The 19,624-nt window shown below is 37.1% G+C and overlaps 1 protein-coding gene across 3 annotated transcripts in view; it reads left to right on the top strand.

The window, feature by feature from the left end:
- The window catches only part of PPP2R3A (protein phosphatase 2 regulatory subunit B''alpha), a 204,928-nt gene that overhangs the window by 36,796 nt on the left and 148,508 nt on the right, over positions 1 to 19,624 (top strand). For all 3 annotated transcript variants that reach the window (XM_040636783.1, XM_040636784.1, XM_040636785.1), the window contains one exon: positions 8,927 to 11,364. In XM_040636783.1, coding sequence (XP_040492717.1) covers positions 9,370 to 11,364 — 1,995 coding nt within the window. In that variant the 5' untranslated portion in view covers positions 8,927 to 9,369. The remainder of the gene's footprint in view (positions 1 to 8,926; positions 11,365 to 19,624) is intronic.

The following is a 19,624-nucleotide window of genomic DNA, read 5'->3' as shown; positions in this document are numbered from 1 at the left end:
TCTGCTTCCTGTCTTCATATATAGTGATTTGGGGCTACAGGTGTCTCTTAGGTTCTTTGAATATGGAGTTCAAATTCCTATTTTTATTCTTATTGTTTGGAGGATACCTTAAAACTGTAAAATCCATCCTGTACATTTTTAACTTCAGTAATATCAAACTCCTTATAATTCTCCAAACACGCAAGCCTTTTTCACATCTCTGTGCCTTTGTAGAATTCCTTTTTGCTTGTAAGGTGTAGTTTAATCCCTTGGTAAGGCTCTTACCTTTCAAAATCCAGTTCTCTCCTTCCTAACTTTTCTTGTCTGCTGCTTCTGTACCTTTGTTTCACAACAAATCCACTTCATCAGAAATGGCCATTTGGCAGTTTTCTGTGGAGGACTACCTGGAACCACTGGAAAATACTTGTTAGACTAATTGTAAACTGCTTAAAGTGGAAGAAATAATAAGTGCTGAATGAACTCTGAAATTGTATATGAACCACTTAGGCAATTTGTAGGGATGCAAGAACCAGGAGAGACAAAAAGCCTAGGAGGCGGGCAAGCAGTGTACAACAAGACCTGAGGTGGAATAAATATAAATATGCAGAATAATTAACTGTAATTTTCTGACAAATTATATTCTGCTCTCCACCTCTGATACAACACATGTTTACACTGAACAATTGTACTGCATATTTCATCAAGTCAAAGATGGTGAGGGGCGCCTGGGTGTCTCAGTTAGTTAAGCATCTGCCTTCTGCTCAGGTCATGATCCTGCGGTCCTGGGACTGAGTCCCACATCGGGCACTCTGCTCAGCAGGGAGTCTGCTTCTCCTTCTCCCTCTGACCCTCTCCCCTGCTTGTGTTCATTCTCTCTCTCTCAAATGAATTTTTTAAAAAATGGTGAAACACTCGTTTCATGTGCCATTAAGACAAAAAATTCAAACTATGATACAATGCTTTTTTATCACTTAGAACTCTCTTTACTTATTGAAGGAGTTCTTTTAGACTTAATGTTGACAAGTATTTTTAAATCTGTATCACTCTTATGCATACACTGTCTTTGGGACTATTCCATAGCCTGGGATTCCTTTGAAATTCCACTTGCTAAGGTTACCAGTGACCTTCGTATTAGCCAACCGAATGGGTAATTTTTGTTTTGCCCTCACCTCTCAGCAGTATCCAACCCTAGTGACCTCCATTTTGAGTCTCTCCTTCAGCCTCTGTGAAACTGCTTTCTCCTGGTTTCCATGTTACCTTTCTGGCTCGTCCTTCTTCGTTTCCCTCTAAGAATTCTGTCCCTCTGTTTAACCCAGAAATGCCAGTGAGCTCAGCTCTGCCCTCAGCCCAGAGCTCTCCTCACTTTGTGCACTCACCCTGAGTAACCTCTCAGGGCTGCATCACCCATCCAGTTCTTTCTGCTGACCTCCAGGTATTTGTATTCACATTTCATCCAGTCATTACCACTTGGATATTCCACAGGTACCTCTTCAAACAACACATTCAGAATAATACTTTCTGTTTTGTGTCCTTAAAACAAAAACAAAAGTCTGTGTTGGGGTAGCAACACTAGTCCCCCAAAACCCAAGCCTGAAACCCAAGGTTCTTCCTTCTTACTTTCTCCTCCTCTTGTTCTGTGAATTCTTCCTCTTTGACTATCTAATCAGTGCCCTCTTCTTTTTTAACTATTGCCACCTACTTGGGTTTTGGTTCTCACCACTTCTTGCATGGGTTATTACAGTAGTCTCCTAATTGACTTCCATGCCTCCACTCAGCTACTAGAATGATCTTTCTAAAATATAAATTTCATCCTATTATTCCCCAGCCTAAAAGGTCTTTGTTTTACCTATAGTTTTCAGAATTAACTCCAAGCTCTTAATTTAGCACGCAGGCCAGTCTGTCGTCTAGTTCCTGCTGCTCTCCTGGTTTCCTCTCCTCTTGCTTTCTACGCCCCCCAGTGAAATCAGCTGGAACTGCTTGTAGTTCTGAACTCAGCTGTGCCATGTTAGGCCTCTGAGCCTTCACCTGTATGTTCCCCTCTGCCTAGAGTATTCTTCCCTTCCTTTTTTTTTTTTTTTAAGATTTTATTTGTTTATTTGAAACAGAGAGCACAAGCAGGGGGAGCGGCAGAGGGAGAGAGAGAAGCAGGCTCCCCACTGAGCCGGGGCTCTGTCCCAAGACTCTGGGATCATGACCTGAGCTGAAGGCATATGCTTAACAGACTGAGCCACCCAAATGCCCCCTTCCCTTCCTTTTTGTCTAATTTTCATTGGTCCTTCAAAACTAGGTACATACATTCCTTAGTTTGGGAAGTTTTTCTTCAGTCTAATTTGGATGCTCTCGTTCAAAATGGGCCAACAGCATGAAGAAAGGCTTCACAAATGAACACAAAATGTCTTTGAGGTAAATAAAACGATGTTTAGGCACAATTTAAAATAATGCACTTCCGGGGCTCCTGGGTGGCTCAGTTGTTAAGCATCTGCCTTCGGCTCAGGGCATGATCCCAGGGTCCTGGGATTGAGCTCCGCATCAGGCTCCCTGCTCCTCTGGAAGCCTGCTTCTTCCTCTCCCACTCCCCCTGCTTGTGTTCCCTCTCTTGCTGGCTCTCTCTCTCTGTCAAAGAAATAAAATCTTTTAAATAAATTAATTAAATAATGCACTTCCTTTTTTTCATCTATCAAATTAGCAAAGATTTAAAGAGTGGTATTACTCAAGGAGAACATAAGGAAATAGGTCTGATCCTATCCTGATATCGGAAGTAGAAATTTGTCATTTTTCTGGAGGAAAGACTGACCTTATGTATCTAAGAATATTTAAAATGTGTATGCATACATACACACACTCCTTTTGACTCAGTATTCTACTACTTGGAATATATCCTAAGAAAATAACTAGACAACTCTGAAAAGTGTATGTGTAAGAATGTTTATCATTGTTTATCTTAAAACAAAAAAAATGGTAAATAATCTGTGTAACAGTGGTAGATGGCTGAATTATTTTATCCATATGGTAAAGTATTATAAGTCCATCAAAATGATTTAGATCTGGGGCTCCTGGGTGGCACAGTCAGTTAAGCATCCAACTCTTGGTTTTGGCTTAGGTCGTGAACTCATGCTGGTGAGATCAGGCTCCACTCAGGCTCTGTGCTCAGCACAGAGTCTGCTTCAGATTCCGTCTCCCTCTCCTTCTACCCTTCCCACTTGTGCATGCTTGCTTTCTCTTTCAAACAAATAAAAGAAATTATCTAGATCTTTCTGACATGGAAGTATATTCATGAGATATTGCTAGTTTGAAGTAATTTTTAAAATAGTTACGATCAAACTTTTGTAAAAAACATACATTTATAAGTTTTCATAAGAAAATGTCAGGATACATATTCATAAAAATATTAACTGTTTATTTTGGAATGGGTAATTAAAGTGTTTTTTACTTACAAACATTTTCTAACTTTTCTGAAAAGAATGTGTATTAATTGTGAGAGCAAATGGGGGAAAACAGAAGTCCTGTCCTAGGGCTCCTGATTCCCACTATGCTTACTTCTCTCATTGCCCTCACATAGTAGGTACACTCAGGGCCATCATTATGAATTATTTTGGGCCTGGCTCAGAATAGGAAATGTTTGATGAGTGAATTATACCAATAACAGCTAACAGTGATTGAACATTTCTTGTGTCTTAAGCATTGTTCTAAGCATTTGACGTTTTACTTAATTCTTGTGAGATGGGTAGTGTTATTATCTCTGTTCTGCAGGTGAAACAGGCTGACAGAAGTTAACCAGTTTATGTAAGTCCACACAGCTGTAAGTGGCAGGGTGGGGATTCAACCCATGGAGCCTGGCTTTCACTTAGAGACACAAGATAGCGTAGTGGTTCTGAATTAGATACATTGTGATCTACCTCTGATTGAGACTAGTTGGATTAGATTCCATGTCTAGGATTCCAGCTAGACAGTTGGGCATCAGTTAATCATGATCTGAGTAAAAAAGGCAGAATTTGACACTCACAGATCTGATCCAAATACCAGGGAAGTTAATCTTTGTCTCTTTGGCGTTTTTATAAAAAACTCAAATCATTTTAGACTGTAAGCTTCTCATTGAAATTGGTGCCACCCCTTGGGGTTTGGCTTTGTTATATGCTTCCTCCCTCTCCCAGTTGTGTCCCTTCAAAACTTTAACTCAGAGACCTAAATTTGCAATTAGTTCTTTAACTCTTCTTCCCACTTTTTTTCTCAGTAAGGTTACTTATGGCAAATTCATCAAATTGCATTTTTTTAAAGATTTTATTTAATTATTTGACAGAGAGAGACAGCCAGCGAGAGAGGGAACACAAGCAGGGGGAGTGGGAGAGGAAGAAGCAGGCTCTTAGTGGAGGAGCCTGATGTGGGGCTCGATCCCAGAACACTGGGATCACGCCCTGAGCTGAAGGCAGACGCTTAACCACTGCGCCACCCAGGCGCCCCCACCAAATTGCATTTTTAAAACCTATCAGTCTTCATTTTTGCTGTATCTTCTTTTTTTTCTTCATGTTTTCTTTTAAAGTGTTAGCATTTCTGAAAGCTACATTCCTATTATCTGGAACTACTCTGTTTAATATGGTGGCTACTAGCCACATGTGGCTTTTTAAGTTATAATTAATTAATTAGGATGGGCAAAAAATTTAAACAGCACTTCTCCAAAGAAGATATGAGGCTGGTCTGTAAGCACAGGAAAAGATGTTCGACGTCATTAGCCATTAAGAAAATGTAAGTTAAAACCACAATGAGATAACATCACACACCTATTAGAATGGCTGAAATAGAAAATATTGGCAATGCCAAATGCTGAAGAGGATGTGGAACCAACCATAACTCTTGTACTGGTGGGAATGTAAAATAGTCACTCAAGTAAACAGTCTGGCAGTTTCTTATAAAGATATACTTAAGAGGTGCCTGGGTGTCTCAGTTGGTTAAGTGATTTTGGCTCAGGTCATGGTCTCGGGGTCCTGGGATTAAGCCCTGCCTGGGACTCCCCACTCAGTGGGGAGTCTGCTTGTCCCTCTTTCTCTCTACCTCTGGCCCTTCTCCCACTCATGCTGTCTCTAAAATAAATCAATAAAATCTTATATATATATGTGTGTGTGTTTATATATATATATATATATATGTGTATATACACATATATATAAAATATATTTAACATACAACTCAAAAGTCAGACTTACATTTATGCTGGAGAAATGAAAACTATGTTCACACAAAAACCTGTGCATTAGCATTCACAGCAGCTTTATTTGTAATAGCCAAAAAATGGAGACAACATAAATATCCCTGAATGAGTGAATGGGTGAACTAACTGTGGTATATCCACACAATGAAATACAACTCAGCAATAAAAAGGAATGAACTGTTGATACATGTGGTGAAGTGAACGACTCAAAATCATTCTGTTAAGTGAGAGAAGAAAATATCAAAAGTTTATATACTTTATAATTCCATACATAAAACATTTTTGAAATAACAAAACTATAATGATGGAAAATAGATCCGTGATTGTCAGGGTTAGGATTGGGATGACTGTGACTTTGTCACAGTATATATAAAGTCATAGGGTAATGGGAGGGGCTTGGGGGGTGATGGACAGTTCTGTATCCTGATTGTGGTGGCAGTTATTGTTGAAGGAAGGGAGGAGGGAAGGAGTGAGTACAAGTAAAACTGGTGAAATCTGAATAAGGTCTGTAGTTCAGTTAATAGTACCAATGTCAATTTCCTGGTTTTGCTCATTGTACTATGGTGATATAGGATGTTATCTTTGGAGGAACTGGGGAAAGAGTACACAGGAGCTCTCTGTACTACTATTGCAACTTCTGTGTGAGTCTAAAATAATTTCAAAATTAAGTTTTTTTGATAAAACTAAAATTCAGCTCTTCACTTATACTAGCCACATTGAAAGGGCTCAGTAGCCCCATGTGGCTAATGGCAGCCATACAAGAACAGATATAGAATATTTCCATCAATAGAGCACATTTTATAGGGTAGCCCTGGTCTAAAAGCACATGTCTGTCTTTGGCCAGTGTTCTGTCTTCTTCCTTGACTATTTCAGATTCTAGTATCACACGAATATTTGTATTTTCTGTCATGTTACCTTATAAGCTGGCTGTTTTGGTTATATCCAAGCTTAGAGAAATACTTCTTTAATTTCTCAAATTTCAGAGAAATAAAATAGTCTTTATGTTAATTTAGGAATTTATCATGTGTTTTCACAGGTGTCTGGATATTTGAATTTTCTAACACTCATGTATTTTGCCTTTGTACCAGTTTTATCACCTATATTATCAACTGTATTAGAATATAGTCCTGATATCTCTCCCATAGTTTTCCTGATACACTTTCTTAGTAATATCCTTTGTTTTTCTTTCCTTTTATCCTTACCAAAAAGCTCTTTCAAAATCTTGGATTTCTGAAAAGGTGTATAGGTTTTCAAGTTTGGTGCTATTTCTTCCGTGTCTTTTGTGCATCTTTTGGAAAGGCAATTTCTTCTGTTGCCATGTTCTAGTGTTTTGTCCCATAATGCCTAGTTCCTCTTTGGCTTCTTTGCATTTTCTGTTAAGAATTACTGGGCAATTCCTTTAGTGTGAACTTATTTCTGCTTCAGCTTCATCCTTGGTGAGATCTAGTTTTATAGTTTTATATGAGCCACCATCTGAGATTTGAAGGTGAGGAAGTGGAGCATGACATAGTAGCTCCAGATCCATTCATCTAGCAACAAAGTTAAGACACTGAAGGACAAGAAGAATGGGGGGGGGGGTGACCCACTGAGGAAAACCCAAAGAGAGAAATAAAGGAATATTGGAATTAAGATTTATATCTTTGTAGGTAGAAGATCTGATATTATAATGATATCAGTGTTTTTTCAAAATAATTTATAAGTTTATTGTAACTGGAATCAAATTCCAATAGCATTTTTTTTTAACTTGACTATTTAAAAATTCATCTGGAAGACCATCAACATTTGGAGTGTAAAAAAAAAAAAAAGAAGTCATGATTAGGGATATGGGAAGCAAAACCAGGTAGAAGACAACAGTAATTACAATAGTGTAGGACTGGCATAAAAACAGAGTAATCATTGGATCTAGAGGGCCAGGAAATGTATTCTAGCATAAGAATTCAACAAAAGAAAGGGTTCTTCATAAATTAATTGTATCTGTAATCATTAAGTCTCTAATACCTAAGTGAGCAAAGGATAAGAAGAGACAATTTACCAGAGAAGAAATCTACAAATAAGAAAAAAACAGTTTCTGGGATTGAAGAAATAAAAATGAAAGCAATAAAGTTATATTTCTCATTAAGGGGTAAAGATTTTTATTGTTAAAATGCCACTGCTATTGATGGTGTAGTGAAACTGATGCTCTCCTTTTCAGTCATCATCTCCTTCCTTTCATTGCTTTACTTCATCATTCTTGATTTAGTAGTATCGTACATCTATCCTTCAGCAAATCCTACTGGCTCTACCTTTGATATATATTACAGTATCTAAACTTCTTCACTATTACCATCCTGGTCCAAGCCCCAAAGCCTTCTTGCCTGATTTATTGCAGTAGCCCCTAATTTGCTTCTCTGCTTTTTATCTTGCTCCTTCACAGTCTCTTCTGAACACAGCAGCCAGAATTACCAATTTAAAATGTAAGTCTGATCATGTCATTCTTCTGCTCAGTAGCCATCAGTCCCAGCTCACTCAGGATAAAGCCAAATTCATCATAAGTCTACAGATCCTGTTTGATTTAAACTCCTTTCCTTTCCCACCTTTCCTTTCTGACCTCACCTCCCGCACTACCCCCTTGCTTTCTCTGTTCCAGTCACTTTAGCCTCCTTGTCTTTCTTATAGTATATCAAGCATACTCCCACCTCAGGGCCTTTGCACCTATGGTTATTGTGCCTGAGATGATTTAGACCAAAATACCTCCTCAGCCTGTTCCCTTTATTCTTTCAGGTCTCTGTTCAAATGTCAGTGAGATCTTTCCTGATTCTCCTTTATAACACAGTCCCTTTCATTCTTTCTGAACCCTGCCCTGCTTGATTTTTCTCTAGCACATGTCACCATCTAAGTTATATGTTTACGTGCGTGTTGTTTTTCTTTATCCAACTAGGCTATCAGCTCCATTAGAACAGGGACTTTATTTTATTCACTACTGTATCCTTAGCACTTAACAAGTGCATGGCACATAGTAGGCACTCAATATTTCTTGAGTGAGTACCTCGATTGAACCGTTTTGGAAAGCAACTATAGAATGGTTTAAAAGCCTTTTTTTTTTTAGTAAGAGGATGATTAAGTAAATTCTATCTACTTGGTAACAAGAGAGAGCTCTGCATGTGGTAGTGTCTGAGAGGATAGGGTCAAAAGCAGTAATGACAGTCTTTTCTCTCTTAGATAATAAGAAAAGAGAAGATAATTTTCAAGTATAGAGGAAGTTGTAGATTCAAGAACAAGCACTATGTGTTAGCAATCTTTGAGAAGATTAGGTTGATGGAACCAAAAGTTTGGTGCAGGGCAGTAGCACAAAATAAGGTTGTAGGTGGATGGGAACAGATGTTGAAAGTCTTGAAAATAAGTCAAAGGAGGTAGGATGCATGGTGCCTTATGGAGATCAGTAGTGTGAATTCTTGAACTGTGAAGGATAAAAAAAAAACAAAACTGAGTCTAAGCTCGTTGGTGTCGTGTAAGGTGGCAAGGAGGGCAGAGTAAGAAATACCAACTGGGAGGCAGTTGTAACAAAGCAGAGTTGAGGCAATAATACTCCAGATAGTAAGGAGTGTAGGGTGTGATGAAATAAAGACATGAATCAAAGATAAGCAGTAGTGTAGCAAAGAATAAGGCTTGGTGACTAACTGCATATGGGATGCAAAAGAGGAAATGAAATGTTCTCTCAGAATTAAGAAATCATATTTTTAAAATTGTTTTCTTTTTTCATTACAGGTTTCTCATTCACAAAAAAAATGGATCATTTAAGTCTTTGGAGGACTCAGTTATCACAGTACTTCTGTACCACCAACTAAGATTTATGCTAGTAAATTAATGACAATAAATTTCTGCATCAAAGAACTGCTGAAGAACTAAAGGAGGATTTTATATTATAAAAATTCTACAGTATCATGATATTACTAAATAAAACTAAAGATCACAATTATTAAATTATTAGACTTCCTAATACAAGCACAAATGTGCAGTAGCTACTGTATCCTGACAGTTACAAAACCTCAAATTTAGATGGTTTTTCTTTGTGGGAAAGGTCATTATATTTGCAAGAAACCACTGAACTTTGTCATCAAGTATATTTTCAGCAGAGAGTAAGTTAGGAGAATTTACTTGAAATAAGTTCTAGAAAATTCCAATTCACATCACTGAGTGGATTCGATATTATGGCAGCAACTTACAGACTTGTGGTCAGTACTGTGAACCACTACAGCAGTGTGGTGATAGACAGGCGTTTTGAGCAAGCTATACATTATTGCACTGGAACCTGCCACACTTTTACACATGGAGTTGACTGCATTGTGGTACATCATAGTGTTTGTGCAGACCTCTTGCACATCCCTGTGTCTCAGTTCAAAGATGCAGATCTGGACTCTATGTTTCTACCCCATGAAAATGGGTTTTCCTCAGCTGAGGGTGACTATCACCAGCAGGCCCTAACAGGCATACCCAGGGTCAAGAAAGGATCTACCTTTCAGAATACCTGTAACTTAAAGGACATTGCAGGAGAAGCAATCAGTTTTGCCAGCGGGAAAATAAAAGAATTTTCCTTTGAAAAGCTCAAAAACTCTAACCATGCATCTTATAAAAAGGGAAGAAAAGTTAAGTCTGACTCATTTAATAGGAGGTCAGTTGATTTTGACTTGCTCTGTGGCCATTATAACAATGATGGAAACTCCCCGTCCTTTGGTTTACTCCGGAGTGCCTCAGTTGAGGAAAAATCGTTGTCCCATAGAAACTCACTTGATACAAACCTAACTTCAATGCTTCTTCACAACTTCTCTGAAGAAGACCTGGTTACTCAGATTTTGGAAAAACATAAAATAGATAATTTTTCTTCTGGAACAGACATAAAGATGTGCTTGGACATCTTGCTGAAATGTTCTGAGGATTTGAAAAAGTGCACAGATATCATAAAACAATGCATAAAGAAAAAGTCAGGGAGTAGCATCAATGAAGGAAATGGCAACGATGCAATTTCTAGCTCTGATACTGTCTATGTGAATGTAATGACCAGGTTAGCATCCTATCTGAAAAAGCTACCATTTGAATTCATGCAGCCTGGGAATAATGAAGCTATAGATTTAACAGAACTGGTCAGTAATATGCCCAGTTTACAACTGACTCCCTTTTCCCCAGTATTTGGCACTGAACAGCCCCCTAAATATGAAGATGTTGTCCAGCTCTCAGCCCCTGACTCTGGACAGTTTCAAACTATAGCACTGCAAGATGACAAACACAGTTCTAGGAAAACAGACCCAGTAAAATCCATTCCAAACAACTCTACAAATCCCTTATATAACCCTGAGATAAATGATCCCAGAACTCTGAAAGATGCCCAGCTTCAATCACAGTCATTAACCATGAACTCTTTAGAAAATGTTTCTTCTGGTGACCTAATGGAAACCCTTTATATTGAAGAAGAATCAGATGGAAAGAAAGCGTTAGATAAAGGACAAAGGATAGAGAATGGACCCGGTCAGGAGTTCTTAAAGGTAAATGAAGATAAAGCAGAATTTTCAGACTGTGGTGGTCCTCTTAAAAAATGTCCTGCCTCAGTGCAAAATGAAAGTAGTAAGATATTTGAGAAACTAGTTGTTAACCTACCTGAGGAAGATCTTAAGTCAAAAGTTCCTGAAGTTGAAGAGGGAGACCACAGAGATTTTATGAATCCTAACAGTCAGGAAGAGATAGATAAATTATTAATGGATTTGGAATCATTTTCACAGAAAATGGAGACCTCTCTAAGAGAACCACTTGCCAAAGGTAAAAGCTCTAATTCTGTAAATAATCATAGTCCGTTGACTGGTCAGCTTCCTCTAGATCTTGAGCCCAAGTCTAAAGTCTCTTCACCCACCGAAAAAGTCTCCCCTTCTTGTCTAACAAGGATTATTGAAACTAATGGACACAAAATAGAGGAAGAGGATCGAGTCCTCTTACTGCGAATTCTAGAAAGCATTGAAGACTTCGCTCAAGAACTAGTTGAATGCAAATCAGGCAGAGGGAGCCTATCACAAGAAAAGGAAATGATGCAGATTCTACAGGAAACCTTGACAACTTCCTCCCAGGCCAATTTATCAGTCTGTAGAAGTCCTATTGGTGATAAAGCCAAAGATACTACTTCAGTGGTTTTGATTCAGCAGACTCCAGAGGTGATCAAGGTAAGACCCAACAATCTTGAGTCCTGAGAAGTAGCTAAAGAAATGTTTTAATGTGTGCAAAAATTATGAAGAAAGACTTTTTCTGTTAGCCATTTTATGTTCTACTGAAGTCCCTGCCTTAGACTAGGCATGGCCTCACTCAGTTCAGTGAAAAAAACTACAAAGCAAGGGCCTTAGAGTCAGGCAGACAGGTTTCAACTGCCCTCCTCCCATGTTTCATCATCTTCCTAGCTCTGTGACCAGAGGAAAGTTACTTAGCCTTAATGTCCCCAACTATATAATGGAAATAATAAGGATCAAGATAACTTAGTGAAAGGCAAGCAAGGTACCTTAAATTTAATATTAGCCTCATCCTCCCCAGTCAACCAGTAGACCAGTCATTAATACATGCATGGTGCAGTGTGGGGTACAGAAAAGACAGGACGTGATTTCTTTTTTTTAAGCATATTTATTTTAATCATTTAAATGAAAATCTTTTTTTAAACATAAAACATATTTCTCTGACTTCCTAAACAGTGATTCTCAACACAAGTTACCCTTCTCTTAATAGGTTAGAGTGAGTGTTAAACATCACCGTTATTGTACTGATTTAAAAACTAGCCTAAGTGTTATTGAGGTCCCTTCATTACATGGCTCTGGGTGGCAGTGCCTTTGGAATTCTGATTTTCAGAATATTTCTTGTATCCTTCCTTGCTGTCATTCTGTTGGTGTAACTTCTGGCTTCTATCAGTGGGCCTACCTCTTTGGTTTCTCCTTAAATCAGCTGCTCCTACTCAATATAGGACATGATTTCTTAAAGACCTTAAAATCTAGCTGGGGAGACAAAACTAACATACCAGAAGCAGTTTATGAACATGTAGGCCCTTCCCGGAATGTATTGTTAGTGCAATAGGGTCTTCAAAGACGGTAACAACAAGAATGTATGAGATTTGCTTCTTCATGCAAGTGGGAATAAATACCAGTCTAGGGCCATAAGATAGTAGTATTTTCAAAAGGCTTTGAGTCTCCCTGCTCCTGATAGTTTTGCTTTAATAATCCCAGAAAGGCAGTTGTCTTCCCACTTGTGTGTATGTCTTAGCACAGCAGTTATTTCTTATTCATTTTATATGTCTAACATGGGTTGGCAATAGGCTGTGTTCCACCTCACTTAGGGGCTCAGAGTGATAGATGCTCCGTGTTCCTACTGATAGATGCTCCGTGTTCCTACAACTGCCCCATTGCTCCACCTGAATTTGGCTTATGAATTCACTGAGGAAGGGAAAGAAGGAGATGTTGCTTTTCATTGCCTTATTCCTACCTATGACACACTTCCTTTCCACTCGCAGTCCAGTGATTCCAGCCCAAAAGCTAAGAAACATAGGGAAGCACATAGAATATACTTGGTGAGCACTGTCTCTACCACATGAATGATGTACCATACATGTCAACATGTGTGAATTCAAACATAAAGCCAATTAACAAAACAAGTTGTAAAATGATATGAATTATTTAGAGATACATACATTGTACAAAAAGTATGAAGAAATACGTGGATACGCCAAATAAAATGTCCAGAACAATGACTAATCCTCAGGGAAAGGAGAGAGGTGGAACTGAGGAGGGATGTACAAGGGACCTCAATAGTGTTAGTAATTTCATAATCTGGTGGTGGATCATAAGTATTTTTTGGTATTTTATGCCTTTTTGTATATGTTTAATATAGTAAATTTTTAAAAAATTGGATGTTAGAGATGGCATAAATGTGGCCAGGTCAAAAAGTAAGTTAATGTTAATTTTAACATTCTCATTAATATCTTCATTTAAGTAGGAAAAAGGTATATTGTGATCAGATGAATAATTTTTACATTGTATTTATTTTGTGGCTGTACTGTGCACATTTTTAGTTAGCAGTGACAAGTACTTAAGTTTAAAACTATACATAAGGTTATAAAATGATGATTTCGGTCTATATATTTCCAAACATTCTCTGAGCATTTCTGTGAAATTTCTGTGAGTCTCCTCATTCATTGATTCACAGTTGGTAATATCTGTAGTTAACTTGGTCAATGCTGGGGGCAAGAAACTGGAAATTAGTTACAAAAATAAGAAAAAAAAATGCCTTCATGTACACTGGCAATATTGATGTGCTTAATATTTTATAAAGAAAATACCTATACAGCAATCTCAGAATAGTAATAAGAACTAATTGTTCTTGTGAGCTAAGGTGTGCTCAGACATTTAGATGTTATTATCTCGCTATTTTCCCTCAATAACTTGTCTGTTCATTAAAAAAAAATGTTCACCTTTTCTGCAACCTACTCCAACATCTAACAACCATTTTAACCAGAAACTTACTGTAATACAGTTTGAATTTTATTTAACCCTCCTCCCCCATAATCTTCTCTGAAAAGAGGGGGAAAGATTCTTCTGAAGATGAGCTGCAGAAAGTAGAAAATGTGAACCTGAGGCCAAGAATAAGTCCTATGTAACACCTCTCCTATGTCCCTGGCTGACAGCTCATGAGCATGTCCCCCCTCTAACCTTCCCAATCTAAGTATGCCCAACTAAAAATCCCACACTGGGCTCTATTGCTTTCCAATTTTTTGACAAGTATGGACTGAGATCAAAATCTTATTAAAAGACTTGCCCATAGAAAGGAGAACCCTCTTACACCGTTGGTGGGAATGCAAACTGGTATAGCCACTCTGGAAAACAGTATGGAGATTCCTCAAAAAGTTAAAAATAGAGCTACCCAGCAATTGCACTACCAGGTATTTATCCAAAGGATACAAAGATAGTGATTCAAAGAGGCACATTCACCCTAATGTTTACAGCAGCAATGTCCACTATAGCCAAAATATGGAAAGAGCCCAGATGTCCATTGACAGATGAATGGATAAAGAAGAAGCAGTATATACATGTAATGGAATACTATTTAGCCATCAAAATGAATGAAATCTTGCCATTTGCAATGATGTGGATGGAACTAGAGGGAATTATGCTAAGTGAATTAAGTCAGAGAAAGACAAATACCATATGAGTTCACTCATGGAATTTAAGAAATAAAACAGATGAACATAGGGGAAGGAAAGGAAGAATAAAATAAGATGAAAACAGGGAGGCAAACCATAAGAGACTCTTAACTCTAGGAAACAAACCAAGGGTTGCTGGAGGGGAGGCAGGTAGGGTAGGGTAACTGGGTCATGGGCATTAAGGAGGGGACTTGATGGAATGAGCACTGGGTATTATATGCAACTGATGAACCACTAAATTCTACTCCTGAAACTAATAATACAGTATATGTTAACTAAATTGATTTTAAACACAAAATAAAAAAAAAAAAAATCCCATGACTCTTTTAAATAATTCCCATTATCATAGAATAGAATAGAGCAGTATTTGTTGTCCAGACATTTTTGTTATCCAGAAATAAAATTCAAGCCTGTATTGGGAGAGATAATCAAATAGAAAATACTAGTATGATATTGAGAAATTGATATCTAGATACTGGTCTAGATCAGGAGTCAACAACCTGTTGCCCAAGGATTAAATCTGACCTGTGACCTATGTTTGTAAATAGTTTTAATAGAACACAGCCACACCCATTTGTTTACGTATGATCTGACTGCTTTTGTCCTCCACCTACTAAGTTGAGAAGTTAGAGAACTTAAAGCCTGAAATATCTACTATCTGGCCATTTATAGAAGAAGTTTGCTGACTCCTCGGCTAGATAGTATTTAATGGTAGATCAGCAAAAGATTTTTGATGAGATTCAGTGTGATATTTTGTTAAAGGCACTAGAAATCTTGGAAACATCATTAATCAATAGCAAAACTACCAGTGATTGTCAACAGTCAAATAATATACAAATAGAAATAGCAAAATAAATAAGCACAGTGTTTGGATATTCTTCCTCATGAGTTCTGATCATGGGTTTTGATCTACATAGCTTTTCTTCCCTACCCCCCACCCCCACCCAGTTCATGACCCATCTCTGACTTTCCCACCTGAAACAGTTTCCTTTTCATCCCTTTCTCACTCTCAAGTTATTGATATCATTGACTAGCGAATGAACGTTTAGTACATGCTTTCTTTACAAAGCCTCTAGGTGACAGCAAACAACCCTGTAGGTTCTAGAATAGTTGAGGTGTGAAGATGGGCCTGAAAATGAATTGAATAAGAAGACAACAGCCTGTGAAGGAGGGAAAGGGGGGGGGGGATGTGTCAGAGTTCTCAGGGGGTTTCATTATTTTGGATGAATGAATGAGTGAGTGAATGAATGAAAACATTTGACATAGGAGATAATACAATTTTTAAAAAACACTTAGGAACTATACTGCTTTGGTAATTCACATTATGAATAATATCTTAATTCTATGTTTTATTACCACCCTCAGATGTTATTACAGTCATTTTTGGTCTGTTTTTAGCCAAATGGAGCAATAGCCTGTTAGCTGTTATTCACAAGTTAAAAAATAAAACCTAGCCTCCCTTGAAAATTATCTCTCCTTCATTTTGGTAAAAAAAAACAAAAACCCCAGGAAAAATTTTCTATTAGTTTGCCTCAATTGAAAGAATGGAGGAAATGGGGCAGGATTCTTTAATGAAAGAAGAATTTAAGGTAAATAAAGGGGAAGGTTTTTTTTTTTTAAAGCTCTCCTATAATATTTAAGTCTAGTGAAACCTTAAAAATTTCAGCTAATTGTGGGGAAAACCTGTGTGGATTACCAAAAGTACAAATTAAAATTTCAGTGTTTTTAAGAAATAGCTTTAATAATTTCAAGAGTAAAGAGTAAAACTATTCTTTAAAATAATTTCAAGAGTAAAGAGCAAGTGTGAACTTTAGCTAGACTATTAAAGAAGTAGAGATCATTTGTAGTCGTTAAAAAATTATTAAAGAAGACAATTTAGGTGATACAAACTTTATTTAACACTTCATGAAGTGGACAGTCTCCTTTCAGAGAACTGCAAAATGGGGCATAAGGCAAAAAGCTTTTATAAGCTTAAGACTAAAAAATAAAGAAGAGCCCAGTAGAAAACATCTGATTGGCTGAGGCCACATAGTCAGCTTTGTTTGGCATGAAAAGGCCCAGAGTTGGATTGGCATTGGAGAATTGACTATGTGAATATACTGTGTTTCTGGTCAAGCAAAGCATTTACAGGGACACAGTTAACATATAAAGTTTTGCTTTGCTGGGTGGCACCCCTGACAGGAACAGCTCTATCTTGGGCCTACACATTTATTTTCACAGTCCCCTTGTTTGATCATTCTCTTGACCATTCTAGAGGTTTGATCAAAAATATCAGTCTTTCAGTTACCATTACCTTTTCAGGTCTCAGTGTAGTTTTCACAAGAGATGATGCCGGGCTCCTATTTCTAGGAGCTGGTGTTCTTCTGTTCTCTTTTGTCGTTCCAGTCTGAGAGAGACCATCTGTCAGCCGGTCAGTGGCTCTCCACATGCATTTAAACTTTTGAGAGAATGTAGTATATTAGGGAGAAAATTATTATAATATTTGGGGCACCTGGGTGGCTCAGTCAGTTAAGCATCTGCCTTCAGCTCAGGTCATGATGCCAGGGTCCTGGGATAGAGCCCCACCCATGTTGGACTCTGCCCTGTGGGGAGTCTGCTTCTCTGTGCCCCTCTCCCTCTGCCCTTCTCCCCACTCGTATTCTCTCTCTCTCAAATAATAAATAAAATCTTTTAAAAATCTTTAAATATATATATAATATTCATATAAATAACATGAATATAATATAATAACAATAATTGGCAACAAAACAATCCCGTGGTTTGGACAGTGCAGATGAGCCAGGCTATACCCATGACCCAAACCAGCTAGAATCAAGTAAGTCAAGAAATGATCCCCAAAGGGTAGATATTTCTTTAAGCCAGTTGGCATGTTTATGTATTTTGTGTAACTGTTTCTCCACTTCCCCAGAAATGTTTATCCAGTGAGCTTGTTTCAGAAAAACTGAGGCATTGGAAATCAGGGAAAAATTTGTAGTGGGCAGAAAGAACTACAGGATTATCAGCATCTTCGAAAATTCAATAGGCAGTTAGAGGTTGGATTACCTGCCTTAGTAGTGGCCTGAAATATGTGAACAATGACATCATCTTTTCAGGTTCGGAAAAGGAAAAAGTTGGACAAAAGAATCATAAATACCTTCATGGTATAAGATTTAGGAAAAAGGTGGTAGGAGAGGGAAGGAAGAAATATTCTTAATCTGATGTTTTGGGAGGAAGCAGTCTGCCTCCGTGTCAGCTACTTTTTCCTAGTCAATTGGATTTTGAGGTCTCTGGCATTTGCACAGGACTAGATGTTGGGTGGAGCCTTCTTCAGTTGTGAAACAGGCACCCAAGGTTTGATACCTTGTAATTTGGCAGCATTGTTGGTGGTTAAGAGTACTTGGTAGTGTCCTTTCCATGAATGCTTTCCATGAATGCTCTAATGCTTTACAAAAGCAAAACAATAACTATCCATAAATGACGAAAGACTTAAAAATGCCCATGGTTTAAGGTCTGACGAGAATTCACTATGTTAGAATTGACGAGGAAATTCGGTTATTTCTGTGATATATAACATTTTAAGATAATTTCATAAAATTTCTAGAACACTTATATTAATAGCCTGCATCCATACAGATACAACCTAAGAAGGTGAATTACATATTTGACAATGTTTCCTATGTGATTTTACATACCAAATAAACCCAATTAGTTTAACATCTCTTTTTTACAAGACGAGAGACAAATTCTTTGAGATTTTCCAGGGAATCTGGCAAGTCTTAAAGTCACTTTGAGGTAAAAAAGACTACATTTAGAATTTGATTTGGGGAAGTTATCAAACTGTTAGATGGTCTGAACGTTAGAATAAATAGGATCACAGGTCATTATGAAATAATACTTGTCTATTTAACCAAACTGACAATAGAAGATTTTAAAGGTAAATACATAAGGTTACATGGTTGTGAACAAAACTTAGCCCTTTTAATATTGAGAAGACTGGGTTTTCTTAAGTAATCAAAGACCTGATAAAGACAATGTGAAACATAGTAAATTATTTTGGTAAGAAAAAAAAGTCTGTGCTGACCAGGCAGATTACCTAAAAGGGGAAGAAAAACCTTTATTTACATTTTTTTTAAGTAAGAGCAGACCAATAATCTAAGAAAACACTTTGTCCTTTTAACAGAGAGAAAACCAAATTCTAGTTTTGCATCAGTGCATCAAAGATATTAGAACTTTTTTAAACTCATTTTTTTTAACTTAAATAAATCCATTCCAATCTTAGCTAGCTTGACCATACATAAAGTTCCTTTCTCAGGATTCCTTTTCTATACACTTTCTACAACTCTTTTATATCCATTCAGATTTTGTCCTAATTTTTTTTTTCTTATTCTGAAACAATTTTCTTTTGAACAAAATTTCTTTCTTTTACATGAGAGACTATGGACTATGAGAAACAAACTGAGGGCTACAGAGGGGAGGGGGGTGGGGGAATGGGATAGACCGGTGATGGGTAGTAAGGAGGGCACATATTGCATGGTGCACTGGGTGTTATACACAACTAATGAATCATCGAGCCTTACATCGAAAACCGGGGATGTACTGTATGGTGACTAACATAATATAATAAAAAATCATTATTAATAAAAAAAAAAATTTCTTTCTTTTTTCCTTTGCCAAAAAAGCAAAAACAACAACAAAACCTCATGTCCTTCATACCCTAACACATTCTACTCTCCTTACCAATTTTTAATATACAGTTTTCCTTTACCTCTATTATTTCAGTAATTTTAATTATGTATATTAATTAAAATCTTAACTCTTAGAACCTTTAATTCCTAATGAAAACTAAGAAATAAGCAGTAGTGGACTGTGGACTAGCAAATTTATAAACACACTTCATAATTTCTAGAAGTATATTCTTCCTCATAGTAAATTTTTCAGTGTGACACAACATGTGTTTACTAATAGACCCAATTATTTTAGTTCTCTGTAAAAGGAATCCAAAAGTAGATAAACCTGTGTTTAGTAAATAATGTTTCAGTAATTTATCTTACTTGGCAATGATCTAGATATTCAGTAAATATCTGTAATTTAACTTAATTCAGTATAATTTTAAGGTTTCAAGTTACCAAAAAGATTTTGGAAAGTAAGTAGACATACTGTAAAGCATAATTATTATTGAAAAGTCCATTTATAAACTTTCACTTACATCTATTTAATTTACTTGTTCTTAACAATTATAAAACTTTCATGAGGCATTAAACAGCCATCAT

The sequence above is a fragment of the Ursus maritimus genome, unplaced genomic scaffold, assembly GCF_017311325.1.
Source record: "Ursus maritimus isolate PB19 unplaced genomic scaffold, ASM1731132v1 scaffold_20, whole genome shotgun sequence".
Lineage (NCBI taxonomy): Eukaryota > Metazoa > Chordata > Mammalia > Carnivora > Ursidae > Ursus > Ursus maritimus.
Note: the sequence above shows the minus strand (reverse complement) of the source record. Positions and strands in the feature narration are given on the sequence as shown.